Genomic DNA, 21,389 nt, shown 5'->3' with positions numbered 1-21,389 from the left:
TTCCAGTAATAATCCAAGAAAATCAGAGATGCTACTGTATTTCCAAGACTTAGAAACACAATGGATTGATGCAGTTTGTTTTCAACCAAAATAAGCAAACTTACACATTAAAACATGCTTAGATATATACATATTTAGATTAAACCTGATCAAAGCCACGTTAACTAATTTGGAATGGACAGGTTGAGATCTCACAAAATGACGGTGAGGATAGCCAAACGAGGGTGATTGGCATTCTTGAGATGACAAGCTTAGAGATGCACTTACAGTTTATCATGTTATTTCTAATATAAATCTTGGTTTATAATTTTACACTAGAGATGATAAAATGAAAAAGTGGGATTTTGTCACCCTCAAAAGTGAGCTTGTTGAACGGGTGCCCTTTTTATTCAATATATTAAAAAAATAAACTACATTTTTAGGGAATACTTCTGTTTTAAAATTACAATATTTATCGGATCCAAATACCTTAAAGTGTTTAATACTTTTTGAAATATCTCAAAAAATCATAGTATTTGATACAACCATAGCTTTTTAAATCATTGTACTCATCGGATCCAAACACGTTAAAGTATTTGATACAACACGTGTTCCCAAATATAAGACGTTTTGGGAAGTATTACTACTATTATGTGAAATTGTGAATACTTCAATAATACGTTGATATGTGTGCTGGAGTTGTTATCCTTCTTCCCCAACCTCGCCCCATCATCCACAGCCACAACTGCCCATCACTCAGGCTCAGAGCACGCGGCGGCCTGTGGCCGTGCATGCCTCACTGCACTACACCACACACGAAGCGGAGGAGCTGAAGCCAAGAGCAGCGACCACGCGCCGCGATGGCGGCGGCACCTCCGTCCACCGCCACCTGCGCCACTGCCCTCCACTTTCCCCACCCGTCTCCTCCCTGGAGTAGCGTCGGCGGCGCCGGCCATGTCCAGTTCTTCCGCCGGCGCTGCAGCTCTCTGCGGCGGCGGGGCGGAGGCGAGGTAGCGCCCGCGGCGCTGGGGGGATTGCTCGGTGGCATGTTCGGCGGCGGCGGCGGCGACGACGGGGAGGCGGCGAGGAGGAAGTACAGCGACACCGTCGCGCTCGTCAACAGGCTGGAGCCAGAGGTCTCAGCGCTCTCCGACGCCGAACTCCGCGCCCGCACCTCCGCGCTGCAGGAGCGCGCGCGCGCCGGGGAATCCCTCGACTCCATCCTCCCCGTACGTACAAAACAACATCCAGAATCACTAACAATCTCTTGTATACCCTTCCACTCTTGATTTCAGTCCGGTTGGAGGCAGTGGAAATGTATACAGAGCTGGCAATTTGATCGTGTCCTGCCGATGAATTGGGTTGTTTGACACTGTTTTTCTTTTTTGAGAGGTTGCTTGACAATGTTTACTTACTGAAACAAATCATGCCGCAACTATAGTTTAAATTGTGACTGTGGTGACTCCTATTTTCTTTCACTTACTGCCAGGCGCACAAGAACTTAGTTAGTTTAACATTACTGCTATCAATGTGTGAGAAGAAGGTAGTTTAGGAGTTAAACATGTATCTGACTAGTGATTTTATTGTCAGTATTGAATTTCAAGTATACTGTTATTTACAGCACCTAAATACTTTCAACTTAAGTAGTTAAGTTCAACTGTTACTCATCTTCAAAGTTGTTATAACCTAATTGATTTTTTTTTGTCAACAACTTTGATATTTTACACCTTTGGAGTAACCGCAGCATAATATTTTTAACAAAATGCAGTTCGTTTGTTCTGGACTATCAGATAATGCCATAACAGGATCAAGCAAATTGAACATAAAATGCTATAAACTTGATCTCGAAGTGCAACAAATGGACATAGAAATAACCATCCAATTAGAATACATGTTATTTGATCTCATATAAAGTAAAAATTAATAAATTATATAATTGTAGAACCTCAGTATTAAAATTGAAGAACTCGTGAACTATATGACTCACTTCGTCACTTCATTATTGAAAGAATTGCGACAAATTGATTCATTTTAGATTTATAGAAGAAGAAGAAGGAGGATGACTTCAACATGTGTACAACTTGGAAATGATCCAACTGACTTTTTTTTAGCGTTGTTGGATTCAGAAAAGAAGTTGCAATTGAGGGAGTCACCCACCCACTATTCTTCCATAGTAGCTACTAGCCTGCTGAATTATTCAGAAAATTGCAAAATAATTTTGTTCTGTGATGTATGCAATACATGAAATATTCAACTCTTGAAAATAAGATATTTCAAGGTGGAAGCATCTTTACGGCTCATCGGATTTTGCAGGAAGCATTTGCTGTTGTGAGGGAGGCTTCCAAGAGAGTTCTTGGTCTTCGCCCCTTTGATGTACAGTTGATCGGTGGCATGGTTCTGCATAAGGGAGAGATTGCAGAAATGAAGACTGGAGAGGGGAAGACACTCGTGGCTATTCTGCCAGCTTACTTAAATGCATTAAGTGGGAAAGGAGTCCATGTTGTCACTGTAAATGATTATCTCGCCAGACGTGACTGTGAGTGGGTTGGTCAAGTTCCCCGATTTCTAGGACTGCAGGTTGGCCTAATTCAACGTAGGTCATCACTTCACATTGTTCATTATTGTTGTTTGTGCCATCTCCAAATTGCACAGTTTGTTCGGTATCCACCTTAATACTTCAAACATTTTTTTGTAACCCCACCCTAATATCTTAAACAAAATTAAGCATACTTCCCTACCACCTGAATTGTTGTGAATGCAATGAGGTGCTCGTGGAAGTACTGGGATGTACGAGAAAAGAGCAAAAGTAACCCAATAATTTTACTTGTCTGATTCTGATCCAGAAGAAGCATGACAGCTTAGATGGATGTTTAGAGATAATTATCCTGAATTTGTTAGCCTGTCACTGCTGGCTATGCAACAGCTTCATGTGCCCATCTAGCACATTTTTTTTGAGTTTTCTGTTTTACTGACACCATGTATTTATTTTCTTTATTTTTTATTCATGTTTATTGAACAAATACTCTTCATTTTGGCAGAGAACATGACACCTGAGCAAAGGAGGGAAAATTACTTGTGTGATATTACTTATGTCACAAATAGTGAGCTTGGATTTGATTATCTAAGAGATAACCTTGCGATGGTACGCCTCTCCCATTGTGGACAATGTTTATGAATGTTTGATTGTGCATGCTTGCCTTTTCATGTTTTAAGGGCCACTATTGCATTTCTTCCTGTTCTAGTCATAGGCGAAGGGACACACAGCTCACAGCTTCTGCACTTAATCTAATCTTCATTTGCAGACTGTAGATGAGCTTGTGCTGAGGAACTTCAATTACTGTGTGATAGATGAAGTTGACTCAATCCTCATTGATGAAGCACGAACACCTCTTATAATATCTGGCCTTGCTGAAAAGCCAAGTGACCGGTATTACAAAGCAGCAAAAATAGCTGAAGCTTTTGAACAGGATATTCATTACACTGTGAGCACAACTAATTCATATCCCTATTTTCTTACATGAATATATCTTATCCCTGTTGAATCTCAGAATGTATATTCTGTTCTAGATAGGTCATGAAACATATCATTTTAGCTGAACCATGTAATTTTTTTTTCATAATACACTTTCACATGTTGTCTTATTTGAGATGGTATTATCCCTTTTTTGCGAATCGAGATGGTATCATCCAAAATACTGGTAATAATATTCTACAACATACTTACCATTGGGTTTTGTTATGAGTGGGAAGTCGCTGTCTTGGCTCTAACTGTTGTAACTATTGTGCTTCTTCGCTTAATGCAAAGATGCACAATTGGTTTTTATACGTTCTCTAAAGAAGTATTCTATTGCTATTCTCTTCTAAATAGTACAGTATAGTGTGAAAATATATTGCTCATACATTATATCTTTCACCTGGCCCTTAACCTGTTTGTATTCGTACTGTTGTTTATCAGTTCATTGCTACAATCTAATTTTTTCTTATAAAATTTTATTTTTCAGGTCGATGAAAAGCAGAGAAATGTTCTATTAACAGAACAAGGCTACGCTGATGCTGAAGAAATACTGGACATAAATGATCTATATGATCCTCGTGAACAGTGGGCTTCATATGTTTTAAATGCTATCAAAGCCAAGGAGCTCTTCCTCAGAGACGTCAATTATATCGTTCGTAGCAAGGAAGTGCTTATTGTGGATGAGTTCACAGGTCGAGTTATGGCAGTAAGTATTGCATCACTGTTCTCAGTGCTGTAAGACAATAGCCCAAAATTAAGTCATTGACTAACTACTATGTTACATTTGTATATGATTGATGCACTTCACATACACTTCTTCAAACATCTGTGGATCATCCTAACATAGCGTGGAGTAGAAAACATGTTAGGAGAGGGGTTTGTGTTTTTTATCTAAAAATTCCATTCATCATACCATCCCCGAAATTAGTTCTTTCCACTGACCCCTCGTTAGTGCATTTATGCTATCTCAAATCATACTCAGCTGGTCTCTCGAGCAATTTGTTTGACAGCTATATATAGTTTGGGCTATTTGTTGTATCCTTGATAGCAAACCTTGGCATTGTGAATCCCTGTACAGTTGTGCTACTAGAAAATCTTCTGCTACTAGCATTTTCCTATGCATGCGCACACTGATTGAGGACTCAGTCATGGATAGTCATCCGCACAATGTCTGAAGGAAAAGGAGAGAAAAAGACACAAGCCTCAAGTGATCACTTATTCCTAAATATAATCCGATCAGATGATTCGGATGGTTTGTGTTCTGAGTCCACACAAGTTGCGCAGATCATTCTATTTTGAAACAATTATTGTATCTCAGGGATAGGGCCAAAATTTAGTATAAATGTAAAATCTGAACTGTAAATGATGATATAAATATAAAGAGTTTTACATTAGTTTCCATGTTTCAGATATTGTTATTTTTGGCAGGGCAGAAGATGGAGTGATGGACTCCACCAAGCAATTGAGGCAAAAGAAGGTGTACAAATACAGAATGAAACAATAACCCTTGCATCTATAAGTTACCAGAACTTCTTTCTCCAGGCAAGTGACAATCCTTTTGTTCCAGTGCTTAGAAGTTATTGATACCTACTTGTGCGAAATGGTAAGAGCCAATTATCATCGACTGATCAGATGATCTTCAATGGTAACTGAGCTTTCGCAGTCAGTAGCCAATGTTGAGCATTTTCGTAGATAGTGGTAAATCGTAAATGTGATGAAGAATATATGGCTCAGTGTGCTGGATCATCACTCTCTTCCTTTTATTTGGAGATATTCAGTCATTTATTTGGCAGGAAACTGATACTTTTCATGACAGTTCCCGAAACTCTGTGGCATGACTGGAACTGCAGCTACAGAAAAACAGGAGTTCGAGAGCATATATAAACTAAAAGTTACGGTTGTTCCAACAAATAAGCCAATGATACGGAAGGTGCTTGCCATCTTATTTGATTTTACACGTTTAATTTTAGTATTGTGAAAGATTTGTCCTTTCACTTCAACTTAGCATGACCCCTTTCCGAGAATGTTCAACTATGTTTCTCCTTTGCAGGACGATTCAGATGTTGTTTTCAGAGCAACAAATGGAAAATGGCGTGCTGCTGTTGTGGAGATATCAAGAATGAATAAAGTTGGCCGTCCTGTGCTTGTTGGTACAACTAGTGTTGAGCAAAGTGAAACTTTGTCAGAACAGCTACGTGAAGCAGCGATTCCTCATGAGGTATGCCTGTTAGCTTGAGAAACATTATTGAATGTTAGTGTTCCCTCTCTGCTCTCTCTTCTCTCTGTTCTCTCTCTTGAGTAAAAGCAGAAAATGAAGGACTGGAACTACAGAGGAGAACACACTATAGTTTCAGGCAACATATGCCTTCTTCCTCTATTAGCTTTTGTAGCAACGGATGCTACACAATTCTGGGAAACGAATGCTTACAGACTTAGCAGCCCATGCTTGCCCCAGGAACCTATGCTAGGACCCATGCTTGCCCCAACAACCTATGATAGGACGGTAGGACCTATTTATACTTGTACATGACCCTTTAGATTGTTGCCATGTGGCACAATCCAAACCCTACACCATACTTCTAGAATACTCTACAAACTCTAGATTTTTTACGATACGGGGTTAACCCCAGCCTCTGCATCAATCGATGCATACGGCCCTTTATTGACTTTATTGAAATACTGAGTTACAAACTTATTACATATCACGGATCACTCAAAAGTTTCTACGAAAACCAACCATCTAAAAATGACAAAAAGAACAAGCCGCCACAAGATCTTCATGTGAGCCGCTTGTCAGTACGCCAGCCGCACTAGCTGTAGAAATCCCGTGCTACCGTCGCCAAGCGGTTGCACCCAATATCCATGTCTCGTCGCACATCCTCCTGCTGAATAAAGCACCACATATGGATCCAATGGGTAACCAAAGGAACAACCTGCATAAATGATGGAAAACTCTTTTTGTTAAAGATAGAATCATTTCAAACCTTCCAGATAGCCCAAAATAAAGCGCACACACCCACTCTAATGTGGCCTTTATCCTTCTTAGCTACCCCATTTAACCAATTGCCAAATAGATATTCAGACTACAAAACTCTAGATATTTCATACTACTAAATATCTTACTCTAGAACATTCCTATTCTAGAGTTCTCCCTACATACCCTAGATACTTCATGACTAAGCTAGCTCCTTCTACTAGCCAACCTTAGTACAGAACCTATGTGCAGTGTTCACTCACACAGGACACAACTCAAGTGCCCTGTTCACACACAGCAAGCACACAACCTATGTGTGCTATTCACTTACAGCCTGCACACAACCTATGTGGGCAGGTCACACCATGACAAGATTACATTCAGGCTAACAATACCTCCACATCATTTCTGTTATGGTAATGGAATCTGCAAAATACTACAAAATAGTGTTTCTGCCTTATCGCACTCCATATAGATAACTATTTCTTTTTTTTGTTTTGAAAATTTAGTTTATTAGAACTTTCAGTTAAATGGAGTTTGATAGTTTAAATGATCTCTAGTTTCTGTGATCCCACCCTCCAGTTTATGCCTGTTAAATTCCCTAAGATCTGGAAAAGTCTTCTCAAGCTTATTTGAACTCTCTATTGAAGGTCCTGAATGCTAAACCAGAGAATGTGGAGAGGGAGGCAGAGATTGTAGCTCAGAGTGGACGCCTTGGTGCAGTGACAATTGCCACCAATATGGCAGGACGTGGCACTGATATTATCCTTGGAGGCAATGCCGAATTCATGGCCAGGCTGAAGTTGCGCGAGATGCTTATGCCAAGGTATTTGAAATCCTTGCTAGAATCTTTATTTAATAAAAATTCTCTTTCTTGGCAAAAAAAAAAAAAAAACCTTGCTAGAAATTTTTCCCAAATAGCATCATAGACGCTGCATCTAGTTATTTTCCTCTACATATGTCCAACATTGCTTATATTTTTCTTTTGCTTCTGAAATAATGTTGCAGAATTGTTGATCCAATTGATGGTGTCATTGTATCCAAAAAGCAGCTTCCACCAAGAAAGACATGGAAGGTAGATAATGAACTATATATGTCCAGTAGCTATATGGATTAGCATCTGCTGACTAGTGCTCTTCAAGATTCTGTGAATTATTCTTCAGATTGTTGGTTATGATTTAATTTGTGATGAAGTTGAGGTCCCAATGGCTCACTGCACTTATCCTCTCTTTCAGACAAATGAAAGCTTGTTCCCATGTGAACTTTCAAAAGATACACTATCATTTGTCAAAGATGCAGTCGAAGTGGCTGTCAAAGAATGGGGAGAAAAATCATTACCTGAGCTAGAAGCTGAAGAGCGTCTCTCCTACTCATGTGAGAAGGTAGGCCTTTTGAAATTATCACGAAGTCTTGAAATGTTTTAAGAAATATTTGGGTTTATTCTCGAGTGTCCATCTCCAAATGTTTTTTTGATGCATAGTATATTTTGATGATAATCAAGAAATAAGTAGAGAATGGTCTACCATCTGTACATATGGCTTGGAGATCTGACATTATATTGTTAATTAGTTGATGTATACTGAAACAGTTCATAAGAGTATCTGGGCGGTTCCAAGTGGCAACTGGTCAGCACACAAATTTATCCAGAAGAATATTATGATGTATTTTTATAATTCTGTCCTCGAGTGTCTTGTGGTTAACATATTAGTACCTTTTGTAACAAAGCAGTTTGATTCCTAATTTGCCAAAAAAAAGCAGTTTGATTCCTAAGTTGCAGTAGAGTTGTTTACCACATGTTTACTTGAATCCTCGCCGGGGAATCGGAGTAAGATAATCAACCAATTTATTGTCATCAAAATGACTTGATTACTTCAACTACTCCCGTGGTTGATTTAAACTCTGCCCTTGTCAATATTTCATGATTGGCGACAAGTCAATTTTTTCTGAAGAACTAACTGAAAACTAGTTCTCATATTTGTCTGTTTTTTCTTAGTTTTTGTTCCTAATTCTAAAGTTTGTATACTGACCAGTTACCACTTGGAACTGCCCAGATAGTCTTACGAGCAGCCTAGAGGAAATCCACATTGAAATTAGTTTCAGGACCCTTGTAATCACTTCCTGTTTCAAGCTACTTGTGGAACTTGTATGCATACAACAACAACAACAAAACCTTAATTCCCAAACAAGTTGAGCTAGGCTAGAGGTGAAACCCATAAGATCTCGTAACCAACTCATGGTTCTGGCACATGGATAGCAAGCTTCCATGCGGCTCTTTCCATGGCTAGTTCTTTGGTGTCCAGTCCTTCAGATCTCTCTTTACGGACTCCTCCCATGTCAAGTGTGGTCTACCCCGTCCTCTCTTGACATTATTAGCACGCTTTAGCCATCCACTATGCACGGGAGCTTCTAGAGGCCTGCGCTGAATATGCCCAAACCATCTTAGACGATGTTGGACAAGCTTCTCTGCAATCGGTGCTACCGCAACTCTATCTCGTATATCATCATTCCGGACTCGGTCCTTCCTCGTGTGGCCACACATCCATCTCAACATGCGCATCTCCGCCACACCTAACTGTTGAACATGCCGCCGTATCCAGATCAAGGTACGGCGTGCCACCTAGGGGGTGACGACCCGGCCCTTGCCCATTTGACACCACACCCGGGTTCCGATATGGCGCGTCGCTAAGAGGGTTACGCCCCAACGAAAATCTTTTGGGTTTCATCTCCATAAGAGTGGCTGGGTTTTTACTTTGGCTCGCCAAGCCTATCACAACCCTCCTCCTTTACCCGGGATTGGGACCGGCTATGTTGGGACAACATAGGCGGAGTTTACTTGTGGAACTTGTATGCATATTGTGAAGACATATTGGTAATTCCATTCGAGTGCTGGAGAATTTCAGAAATTTATACAGTAATTATTTTACCAAGCTGCTTATGTTGGGGTCACACATTTGCATTGTTTGAGCCTGTCAAATTGTAGGTTGCCATCGGAAATTTTTGGAAGCCATGTTTGAACTAATAATTATCATCTGTTTGACTAGTATATATTTTTGTCTCCGGATATTTCGTTTTACATGAGATCTAACAATGTTTTTTTTTTACCATGGCAGGGACCAACACGTGATGAAGTAATTGCAACTCTGAGAAACGCGTTCATGAAGATAGCAGATGAATTTAAGATTTACACAGAGGAGGAAAAGAAGAAGGTTTGCACCCAAACGATATTTATTGGTTGATCTATGGTATTGAAGACCATATGATAAATTGCTCATGGTATCGTTGTTACTTATTCAGGTCATCGCAACAGGTGGGCTTCATGTAGTAGGCACTGAACGACATGAGTCGCGCAGAATTGACAATCAGGTAACATACGTTCTCAGTTCCAGAATATGTCTTAATAGCCTCTCCAACTTTTGCTCGAAGTTCTTGCCCTTTTACACTTTCAAGGTAGTTTTAGTCATTTACTCCTATTTTTCCTTAAAAAATTCAATGAAAAAGAGCTAATTACTCATATGCTGGCTTGCACCTACCTATTTTGTCAGTCCTCTGGCTGCTTGCACACTTCCAGTTTTTTAATGTACGGCTGCATGCACTTGTATGGAACATCATTTCTACTTTAGCAATAAATTTCGCGTACTCCAAAATTGTTGCAACAAATTTATTGCCTTATGAGGAAAAAGATATGGGGCAATATTGCCATTTTTGTGACGAAATATGCAACGTGTATTTCAGTGAGGCCATAGGCATATATGTACACACATATAGGTGTTGTAAATCTGCAAAAAAAAAACCCCTTAGACAATCAGGATAATGCATGGCTAATATATGGAAAGTATATACGACTCTAACACCCTCCCCAACCCTAAATCTCATGGTGAATCAACAAAGAGAGCTAGAAGCTGTGTTGTGCTAGTCTGGGCCTTGTGAAGAAATGCACCAGTTGTAACTTGGAAGACAGATACTATAGAGCAACCACCTGATCCTGCACGCGAAGGAAGCCCGAACACCAGTGCGCTTGGTAAGCTCATGCTTTACAGGGTCATGCACAATACTAATAGCACCTATACTGTCTGACAGAAGAGGAGTTGGTGTAGTGACCGAAACACCAAAATACTAAAGCAACCACCGTAAGCAAGTCACCTCTGTTGTCAAAAGAGCCATAGCTCGCTACTCAGCCTCTGCACCCGAACGGAAAGGGCACTCTGTTTCTTCATCTTCCAGGCAATGAGAGAATCACCAAGAAGTACACAGTAAGCACAAAGCGTCTGACGATCTGAATGGTCTCTAGCCCAAGTAGCATCCGAATATGCCTGAAGCCATAACAAACTTCGTTGAATGAAAACACGGCAAGAGACAGTCCCATGAAGATATCGTAGAACCCGAAGAAGGTGACCATTGGGAACCTGAGTAGGAGCAAATACAAACTGACTCAGAATATGAACTGCACATGAGACATCCCGACGAGCGATAACTAGATAGACAAGACTCCCAACAAGATGGCAATAGCGAGTCGGATCAGACAGAGGCTCACCATCAGAAGCTCAGAGGATGGAAATTGAGCAACAGTATGCTCATCAGTAAGAGTAGCATCAGCAAGAAGATCCTGGATGTACTTCTGTTGGGTTGAGTGTGTGCATATATATATTTGGCTAAAGGTCTGCCCTAGTGTATATGTACTTGTACCTGTAGGCTGTAGCTAGCAAGTGAGTGAGAAAAATCCAAAAAATCTCCCCCAAATACCTCATGGTATCAGAGCACACGGCGATGGGTGATGGTGGCTGCCGGCGGTGAATCAGCGGGATTGCAGTGGAGCTCCGGGTGTCCAGGTCCATCTGTGCAGTTAGGTGAAGTAGGTCTAGGTGGAGGCAGTCCTGGGTGGAGTGCTGGCCAGGCGGAGGTGCTGTTGTGAGTGCGTGTGCGGAGGTTCAGAGATGGGGGCTGGCAGCACGTTACTATGACCTGCAGATCGATTCGGCTGGGCTGTCTAGGTGAAGGGAGACAGCTGCTGAAAGTGCTGCTCGTAGCTTCGGGAAGAAACATGGGAGAAGAAGCAACGGAGGTGCAGTGGCTTGGAAACAGGGGAGAAGAAGATGATAGCTGTTTGGCGTTTGGCGCTTGGTGCGTGTGCAGCCAGGAGAAGAAGCACAGGAGGCTTATTTGTGGAGGAGGAGAAGACTGTCTGCTGAGCTGCTGCTGTTTGGATTGGAAATAAAGGGAGAAGGGTGTGTTGGTGGTGGTTTGTTGGCCTGGAGCGGAGAGGAGACGAAGCCTGGATCAGGGAGAAGAGGAAAGAGAGTAAAGGAGAGCAGAGAAGTGATGTGGATTTCTGTGTGAGCTGAGGGACCACTGCAATAAACTAATCTTCAGTAATGATGGAGAATCAAGGTACCAGGCAACTGCTGGAGAAACTAGCTCAACTGTTCAAGGTGAAAAAGAAGAACAATCTGGTTTTAATGGCAAAAGGATCAAGTGAGATACACAAGCAAACCCTTAAACAACGGGGAAAAAAATACCGAACAATACATGGAAAGTATATACAACTCTAACTCCAGTATCAGCATGTAGGTAAGTCCACTGAGTTTCAGATGTCATGGGCTTTTGCAATGATCTACAATCTATGGCAAGCAACAAAATGATGCGAGAGAGACAAAGATGCTAGTTGATCCGAAGACAGGTGCTATGAGAACTGTGGCTGCTGTGTATGAATGGCGGAATGTTCAGACTCCACCGAATGCTGCCACTGCAAAACCTAAAGAGCGCTGGCTTCCTCCTGGTCCTAGATGGAGGAAGGTGAATGCAGATGGGGAGTTTCACACTGCCGAAGGAGTTGGAGGGGATTGTATGGTCATCAGAGACCATCATGGAGGCTTTGTGAGCGGGAGTTGCTGGTATGTCGAAGGGGTCTCTTTCCTCATGAAGGAAACCCAGGTTCAGAAAGTGGTACTGGAGACAAACAGTGTGGGAGTTGCTGCCAAGCTAACAAGGGATGAGCAGGATCAAACTATCTACGGTCCGGTAGTTGAAGAAATAAAGTCCCTTTCGATTTTTGGCGATTTCTTCTATTCGATTGGCGCGACGATCAGCGAATGAAATGGCGCATGGTTTAGCTAAAGAATGCTGCGGGAATAAGCTGTGCAAAACTTGGTTTGGTGTTGCACCAAGCTGTATTAGGAACCAATTGTATTGGATTCTGTGTTGAATTAATATATCGCAGCAGTTCATCTAGAAAACATGAAATCGTCCTTGTTAGGGGCTTGGAGCTATTTATTTCAGAATAAATAGTATACAAACTATTGGCAGTTAGTTGGGCAAGTAGGAGGCCAGCGATTTTCTCAGTTGCATATATAAATCCATACATGACTTCGAGTATAGGAAGGGAGTAACAATTATAATAGTGAGCTAATTAAGGCAAGATAGGCCATCAAATGAAGGATATATCGTCGACATGGGATCACGGGCTTGACTGTGGTATGAGCCCTTAGATTCAGCTAATTGAACAGAAATAAATCACTGAGGATCACAATGGGGTTAACTTACTGAAGAACAAACACTACCTTATTTTTTGAGAATGAAAATACTACTTCTCTATGATACGATATATATATGTTGTACTCCAAAACACTAACTTTTCCATAAGGGTATGATTACTTCAAACTACCATCATTTCATTTGATTGGTTTGCTTTTATCTGGTGTAGCTTCGTGGTCGAAGTGGCAGGCAAGGGGATCCTGGGAGCTCTCGCTTCTTTCTTAGTCTTGAGGATAATATTTTCCGCATATTTGGAGGTGACCGCATACAGGCAAGCGTTATTTCTTCCTTTATTGTATTCTTTAGGAAGTATGAAAGCAATATCAAAGGTTGCACAAAGTACAGTTGATTCGATTGTATTGCATCAAAACTATTTCCTGTCGATTCGGTTGTATTGCACAATTTACTTGACTTCACCTAAAGCTTCTGATGAATAAACTATCGGCCAACTTGAAGTTTCTACTATTTGATAATATGTATATTCTTCATCCATGAAGGTGGGACCCGACAGATCAGAGTCCATACATTGCTAACTAAAGCACACCATATTTCTTTTGAGAGAAATCATTCATTCATTCATTCATTGTTCGTTCGTTTACAATCCTAGTTCAGACAACTCACAATACAACGAGGAGGAATACTAAACCAAGTAGTACTACTTTATTCTCGCAGCCATGCCTTTCTTACTTAGGTGCCACTTCATTCAAAGCCTCACCGCATATATCCTTTATTTCATCCACCAGCGGACCATGAATAGACAGGTGTTGTCTGTTTCCAACCTGAGCCTCCTAACACCGATCTCCTTCGCCACATTGACCGACGCCGGGAAGCTAAGATCTCTGTGCACTCTGGGTAGGCAACAGAGGTGAAAAATGGCACACTCCTGCGCGGAGTTGGCCATGGTGATCTCTCGTATCAGAACACCACTGCCTCCATTGGCACTCCCTAACTGAAAGGCACCATCAGCATTTGCCTTCAGTCAGCCGGACATCTCTCATCCTGAAGGTTGCACCATTCTTCCACCAGAGCAAGCGCCTGATATATCGATTTGAAGGGATTCCCTAGCGTTGTTCCTGGCCTGCCACAACTGATAAGAGGGCCATGAAGATTACTTGCAGGTCATGTTTGTTCTGCTCCCCAAACCATTCCAGCAGCCAATAATTCAGGTCACGAGCCATTCACAGTCATAGGAGGAGACGTGAAACTGGTTCCTGTTTTATCGTTCACCAGTTTCCGTGTCCAGGATGTATGCGGGCACAACCAGAACCGGCGAGTAGCATCTTCCCTCGACCAAAGGAAACAAACCGGACGCCATCCTTAATCTTTCTCCTTTGCAGTTCTGAACCTAGAGCCAGGTCATTATTCACCAGCCTCCACACATGCACCTTAGTTTTACTAGCAATGTTCACATCCCAGAGTGCCAACCAATCCTTATATGTTCTGCACAAACTGGAACTAACCCCTTTATGCACACCTTGTTTCTCATGTTTATCTTTAAATGGTAGGCTGATTTCACTGAAAGAAGACCATTCTTTGTATAATTCCAAGCTAGTTAATCCTCCTTTTCCGGTCCTCCCACTTGGATCATCTTGATGTCAGTGATTGGGTGACTAAAGCACCGCATGGCTTTGTAAATTGTAACTAGTGCACCTACCTCTCTTTCGTAACTACTAGGTCTCATAAATTGTTCAGAATAAAACATCAGAATGTTATTGAAGTTAGTGGTGCATATGGAGTTCAAGCAGTTGTTTCTGCTTGCAATAAACTGGATGCCCTTCTTAGCCAACAAACAGAACCTCATGTAACTCTTTTGCTATGTACATCCGCTTCCAATCCAAACCTGTTTAGCTAGGCTCCAAGAGTAATAAAATTATTTGTTTCACTATCAGTCACAAGCTTTATGTAGGGCAGTAGTAAAACTGGAACTTACAAGACCAATCACGCTCTACTTTAGTCATCTTCTGAAACTTTTTAAAAATCCAAAAGTCCAGTACCTTTCTACAAACTAGTGAATTAGGAGCAAAGGGGCTCTTTTTGTGTAGAAAAAAGAACATTCTTTCAAACCTGCGTCCAAAATATGAAATATTTATACTGCAAGATTGTAAGAGTGTATCAGGTACACTCAGAAATAAGAATTACTGCACCGTTCAGCACATATGGATTATTTCAGACTATAGTTTCGACACTCCATGAGAGTAAAACATGGTGTACATTTAGTTTTCTGAAAACATTGCCAACCGTTTCATGTAGGGTCTGATGCAAGCCTTCAGAGTTGAAGATCTTCCTATTGAATCAAAGATGCTAACAAGGGCCCTAGATGAAGCTCAACGGAAAGTTGAGAACTACTTTTTTGATATCAGGAAGCAGTTATTTGAGTATGACGAGGTATTAAATAGCCAGAGAGATCGGGTATACGCAGAAAGAAGACGTGCTCTTGCATCTGGTAGTCTGGAATCACTTATTGTGGAATATGCTGAGTTAACGATGGACGACATACTAGAGGTTAGTTACCAGACACCACTATGTTCATAACAGATTTAGTTTTGTAATTTCTCCTAAACATTTGTGTCAAAGTTTACAACTTCATTTGAAAGTTTGCAACCATTATGTTATCGTGAGCTGATCCAAGTTTTTTGTCCTATTTGCAGGCAAACATAGGTCCTGATACCCCAAGGGAAAGTTGGGACCTTGGCAAGCTGATAGCTAAAGTTCAACAGTGAGTTTTCCGATACCATGTATATTCCAGAGGTCTATTGAGTGATTCGTTTGTAATGTTTCAATTTTTTCTCTAGGTATTGTTACCTACTAAATGACTTGACACCAGAAGTGTTGGAGAGTAAATGCTCAAGCTATGAGGATTTACAGGAGTACCTTCGTACCCGAGGGCGTGAAGCATACTTCCAAAAATCTGTTAGTTCCTCTTTCTGGTTCCATGAGTATAGTTTCTTGCATGATATGTACTGAAAGTTTATAGAATGGTTAAGAGTAATGCAGAATAATTTTAACCGATGAGAAGAAGAATAAAGTTTCACTATACTTTATGGTATTTATATCATTCTACCAGTTCAGGTCACTATATCTTACTATTAAAAGGTGTCAACCAAATCTCAACAGAGAAATTAAGCAGCAGCTTTCCTCACTTCAGATTTCAATTCAAAGATCTGAGTTGCTTTCTTCAAAATGACACATGAGAAAACAATGGCCTTAGTGTATTCCAAACCTAATTATCTCAGCAACTTTGGCAAAAGTATAATTGTAATTTGTTACTTATTTGTATCCTAACTCAGCAACTTTGGCAGGAAATCGTGGAGAAGCAAGCTCCAGGCTTGATGAAGGAAGCCGAGCGATTCCTAATTCTAAGCAATATTGATAAGCTTTGGAAAGAACACTTGCAAGCTTTAAAGTTTGTGCAACAAGCTGTTGGATTGAGGGGCTATGCTCAACGAGACCCCCTTATCGAATATAAACTTGAAGGATATAATCTTTTCTTGGATATGATGGCTCAAATCCGGAGAAATGTTATTTATTCTGTATATCAGGTTTGTTCACTCCGAATGTCCGAAAATTCTCCCCCTTTCTCTTTTGCTAAATTATTTTATCATTGTTGTTACCTATAACTAACATTTCAAAGAATAACTTAAGAGTGCTAGGATTGCTACCTGATTAACTCTCTTGGTTTAATCAACACATGAGTCCCCTGTGCAGCATTATGCAATTTCGAACAAAAACATAGCTTGTTACTAGTGTCATTGTGAAACCAACTATACTTCTATATAGTAATTAAGGTTGTAGCCTTGTGTAGCTAATTGTGTTTCTTGAATTCTGCATAACTGTGCTTCACTTGCCTTAGATTCTAGGCCGTTTTCCTCTCCTTTCTTCTTTGTACAGCAACGGTCATATCTCATTTAACTTTCACATGTCTATATTTGGAGTGCCTAGCACTTGTATCACCATTTGTGGCTGTTGAATATGCTTCAGACCAGTGCTCTAGTGACTTTATCCTTTGTTTTTGGAACAGTTCAAACCAGTGATGAAAAAGCAAGATGAGGAAAATTCTGAAAAGAAAGATCCAAAAAAGAAAGTAGAGAAGGCGTCTAAGAAACTCGGTGCAGCCCAAGCTGCATCTTAAGTTTGATGCGAGGTTTTTTTTTTCTGCTCTTCCTTGTAGCTACGGTTTGGTGGTGTCATGAATCCTCAGCTGTATAGGTCTCTTCACATTATACCATGGTTTACAGTGCGGGAGAACAACATTACATATTTGAATCTGAAAAATCCAGCGTCATGCTGGGACACAGCCATGAGATGTAAATTTTTCCTTGGATTGTCAGATCCAATCGTTAGTTAGTTTCCTGCACCCAGCATCTCAAGTATGCGTAGCATCAGTTTTACTGGTTGTACAAAATCAAAGCTTGTTAATGCTAAGATTTTGAGTTCCTGAGCACACAGTTTTGTATTAATGTAATTAGTGCTCATTGGCTGTAATTACTTGGTCTTAGTAAGTGACTGCAGGATGTGCTTGAGCTCATCTACTAGTACAGTGACTATTTCACCTTCCTTAATCTTGAGCGTTGCATTGTCCTCGAGTTTATTCGAGACTTTAGCAAAACTCAGCATCTTAGAGTTGGTTTATTCGGCAGTAGCAGCGAATTGCATGGATCTGCACGTTTGCCTCGTGCCGAACGAGTTGACAGAAAAAGTAAATGAGCTTGGTACAAGACATGGTAAGAGCAATCACTCTGCTGTAGTGTACTGCTCCTTGTTGTTTTTATCAAATCAGTTTTTCTCATATGTCGTGATGGCATGTATTGTCGCAGGGGTAGGGGCAATCGATGGCCTTCACTTCCGCCCGCCCAAAGTACCAGTCACCCACAGATTTCCCGATATCCTGCAAACGCAAGAACAACACAATTTACATGGACGTATCAGTGCTTGATATAAGCGAGTTCAAACACAGCTGGTTGCTAGCAGGTACCTTGTTTTGAATAGCAGGAGAGCCATTCGCGTTCCAGGTGGCATGGTTCTCGGACTGGCCGTGAATGAAGCATGAGTTTATGAAGAACCCGTTGCTGTGCTTGGAACCGGAGAAACCTTGAACAGTCGCCACCATCTGGCCCCTGAAAGCTACACCCATCATAGATCAAGACACGTGGCACCCGAATTCAGATCATCTTTTTGACCAGCATATGCAAGCATCATCGTGTGGGACGATGCATTGCCAATTTTAAACTGTATCAATGTATGTTACCTTGCAAGAATGTGATCTGGGATGCGTCGCAGGCTAAGCGGTTGGACTTACAGGCTCGCCAGGCGCCGTTGTGGTCAGCCATGTTTGGGGCAAGGCTTTCCCGGATCTGAATTACATTTGCCCTTGTCAGAATGTATTGCCTGTATATGTAGGTATTGGAACTTTGGAAGGAGATAGTATAGTAGTAGCTAGATTTGGATGATATATGTTAGGTGAGAAAACTTGCTGTACCTGCCATGTATCGTAGGCCGCATTTAGCAGGAATATCGGGGTATTTATGCTGCCGATTATATTTTGTGGGAAGAAGCACTGCATGGGTTCATGAAGAAGGAAGGTAGGGAGGTAAGTTAAGATGAGATGGGACAACAATCAGCATGTGCAAATACATAGGGATCTCAAATAATACATGTGCATGCATGCATGCAAATGATCTACAGTATATATATATACACACCGATGTGGCGTCGAGACGAGCAGTGCAACTCTTGGGCAGGTTCTGAGCCACTCCATGGGTGGCTATGACGCGCCCATAGTAGGATCTCAAGGTACGGCCGCCGGAGACGTCCACGCTGCAAGCATGCATACGACATGGCAGGTGAAAAACAGTAAATCATTGGTGTAGGATGAGCATTGTAAATTGGAGCATGAGCATGTACGCGTCGAGGAAGAGCCCTGCATCGGCGAGGCACTTGACGGTGGTTCTCCGGCCGGCGAAGAAGGCGCTGAACTGGTCGCAATGCAGCATCACCGCCAGCGCCCCAGCGGAGGTGCCAGTCAGAAGCACTTGGTCTGCGGAGGCCATCCCAATGGAGAGGAAGTACTGAATGGCGGCGTTGAAGATGCGCTGGCCTCGGAAATACAGTCTGTTGCGGGCGTCATAGCCTTCGCCGGCGAAAGACGCACCGTCGCAGTACCGGATCATCACCCGGTTCCAATTGTAGAAATCTAACATGCATATATATGCGCAAACGTTAGTTTGACAAAAATTATGGAACGAATTTATGGAGTATTAGCTGGGTAGACTGGAGTGAGTGTAGGTACCAGGGTTGTCGACAGGGCTGGAGCTCAGGATGCCCGCGAAGTACATCTGCTTGTCCATAAGATTTGACGACCCGAGGCGGCTCGCCTTGCGATACAGGCATCCGGCCACGCTGTCGCACCAGCCGCCTCCCTGCACGAACGTACGTAGAGCTTTACCATGGAGTTGCTAAAATGTACTCCTCCTCTTTTAACGTGGTTTTAGTTTAAATTTGAATTAAAGCAACGACACGTATCATATTTGCTAATATTTAGAGGGAGGAGTAGGTACGTATCAGATTTGGGACACACCACACGTATAAGTAAGTACCTCTAGGTCGATGATCCATCTTTTCTTCCCTGCACCGAAGCCCGGGTCCATGTGGTAAGCCGGTGGCGTCCCATCGATGCACACTGCATCCATCAATTTACAAATACGGCGCCGTTACATATATGTGGATACTAGCTGCAGGCGTACACGTGCAATATATGCATATTTTGCCATGCTAATTCTACTCCCTTTGGCACATAATAGTAATACAAAGAGAATTGGACCTAACGAGAAAACAGTCAAATTTTCAAGTAACTGAAAACATCGTAAAATTATGCGTGGTTATAAAATCGTGGAAATCGTAGGACACATAATACAAGCCGTGGTTAAAAATATGTAATACTATGTACTTTAAAACTTAAGAATCAAGGAAATCACACATACAAGATAAATGGTTTGAAATGTTGCAAAATAATTTAATCAATCTTCCTTGGCGACCTACTGATCCCCCGTTCCAATTACCTTTGCACCTTTGAGCTTAGTCGAAGTTAAAATGATCAATTATACAAAAAAAATCAACATCCACAATATCAAATGCATGTAATATATGCATATCTTTTTTATAATTATTTTAACAAAACTGTTTTTCTTTTATAGATGTTGATATCTTTTCAGTATATCTGTTCAAACGTTACTAAGTTTGACTAAACTCGGAAAGCAGGGGTAGCATAGTAGCGCCAAATTAATGTGTATACTTTTATAGATTTATAGGAAATATTATTGGAGTTAATATGCAATTAAGACAGGATAGGTAAGGATCCTACCAAATTCATGAGATATTGCATTGGAGTTTAATATAAAATCTAGACTCAACCAAAAAATCCGTATCTTTTATATATTCATAGATATCGATATCGATATGCACTTCAAAAACCATTTAGAATGTTTGAATTTCAATTCGGTGCAAATTTAGATGGTCGATAGTGGAATTTGACATGTTAGATTTGAAAGCGGGAAAAGTTGAATGTCTGATACTGGTTTTCGCCTAATTCTTTATTAATTACGCCGCAATATCATTTTAGGTGAAAAATGAAAAACACTTGTCAGTTGCTTGAAAAAAGGATGGCATTTCGATGTTCATTTTTCTCATTTTTGTTGTATTTGTTTCTGTTTGAGGTATGAGTACGATTGGAGCCTGCAGCATGCATGCCAGCCGCACTAGATCGGGGTACTCGCGAGCGATCGTAATAGGATCGTGAGGATTGATCGGATTGGACATATATTTGGAACTATAATCCTTCCAAACTGAAGTGGTTTGGTCTGCCGACTTGTCATTGGACATGGACATAACACAAAACGAAAACCGAAGGTCACATGGATGCATGTACGTACCGGCTCCCTTGTTGACGGCGGATGTGAGGAGGGTGATAGGCACCGGCAGGTTGGATGCCGCCGCAAGCCTCCTCCTACCACCGCTGCTCTCGTGCCCATGGGCGGCCGCCTGGGTGCACCGTAGGAGGATGGAAAGCCCCACAAGAAAAAGCTTGATCATCTCCATCTTCTTCCCCATCTCCAACAATTGGCTGTCCATCTGGTGACTCTCTCTACCTGCAGGCTCCTAGAAATATATCAATCGGATCGGTTAAGAAGAAGCTAGCAAGTATTGATGACATTCAAACGCCACCCGAAGGCATTAATCAGCTTGGTCAAGGAAAATAAGAAGGGTACTATTAAACTCAGCGAGCGCATTTATGCATGTATCCAATTTATACCCTGCGTGCAGATCTAGCAAAAGGAATGGCCACACCGCCTGGGAGCCTAGCTACAATTTTGCTTACATTTCCTTCCATATATATATACG

The 21,389-nt window shown here is 41.4% G+C and overlaps 2 protein-coding genes across 2 annotated transcripts; one reads left to right on the top strand and one right to left on the bottom strand.

The window, feature by feature from the left end:
* Window positions 1–694: 694 nt before the first annotated feature.
* LOC127327111 (protein translocase subunit SECA1, chloroplastic) lies at window positions 695–17,436 on the top strand. Its single transcript, XM_051353891.2, has 19 exons — window positions 695–1,208; window positions 2,293–2,572; window positions 3,018–3,121; window positions 3,282–3,461; window positions 3,981–4,199; window positions 4,922–5,035; window positions 5,310–5,423; window positions 5,544–5,711; window positions 7,118–7,293; window positions 7,476–7,542; window positions 7,703–7,849; window positions 9,578–9,673; window positions 9,762–9,830; window positions 13,165–13,266; window positions 15,246–15,497; window positions 15,644–15,711; window positions 15,788–15,905; window positions 16,295–16,534; window positions 17,014–17,436. The coding sequence occupies exons 1-19, from the start codon at window positions 840–842 to the stop codon at window positions 17,122–17,124; spliced, it is 2,994 nt and encodes a 997-aa protein (XP_051209851.1). The 5' UTR covers window positions 695–839; the 3' UTR covers window positions 17,125–17,436.
* Window positions 17,437–17,709: 273 nt separating this feature from the next.
* Window positions 17,710–21,189, bottom strand: LOC127327112 (pectin acetylesterase 3). Its single transcript, XM_051353892.2, has 9 exons — window positions 20,921–21,189; window positions 19,589–19,671; window positions 19,282–19,411; window positions 18,897–19,185; window positions 18,695–18,809; window positions 18,472–18,549; window positions 18,241–18,346; window positions 17,968–18,116; window positions 17,710–17,880 (listed from the first exon to the last, which is right to left on the bottom strand). Exons 1-9 carry the CDS (start codon window positions 21,117–21,119, stop codon window positions 17,779–17,781), a joined length of 1,251 nt encoding a protein of 416 aa, XP_051209852.1. The 5' UTR covers window positions 21,120–21,189; the 3' UTR covers window positions 17,710–17,778.
* Window positions 21,190–21,389: the final 200 nt, after the last annotated feature.

Source organism: Lolium perenne, chromosome 3, assembly GCF_019359855.2.
Source record: "Lolium perenne isolate Kyuss_39 chromosome 3, Kyuss_2.0, whole genome shotgun sequence".
Classification (NCBI taxonomy): domain Eukaryota; kingdom Viridiplantae; phylum Streptophyta; class Magnoliopsida; order Poales; family Poaceae; genus Lolium; species Lolium perenne.
This window is presented reverse-complemented; position numbering and strand designations above follow the sequence as displayed.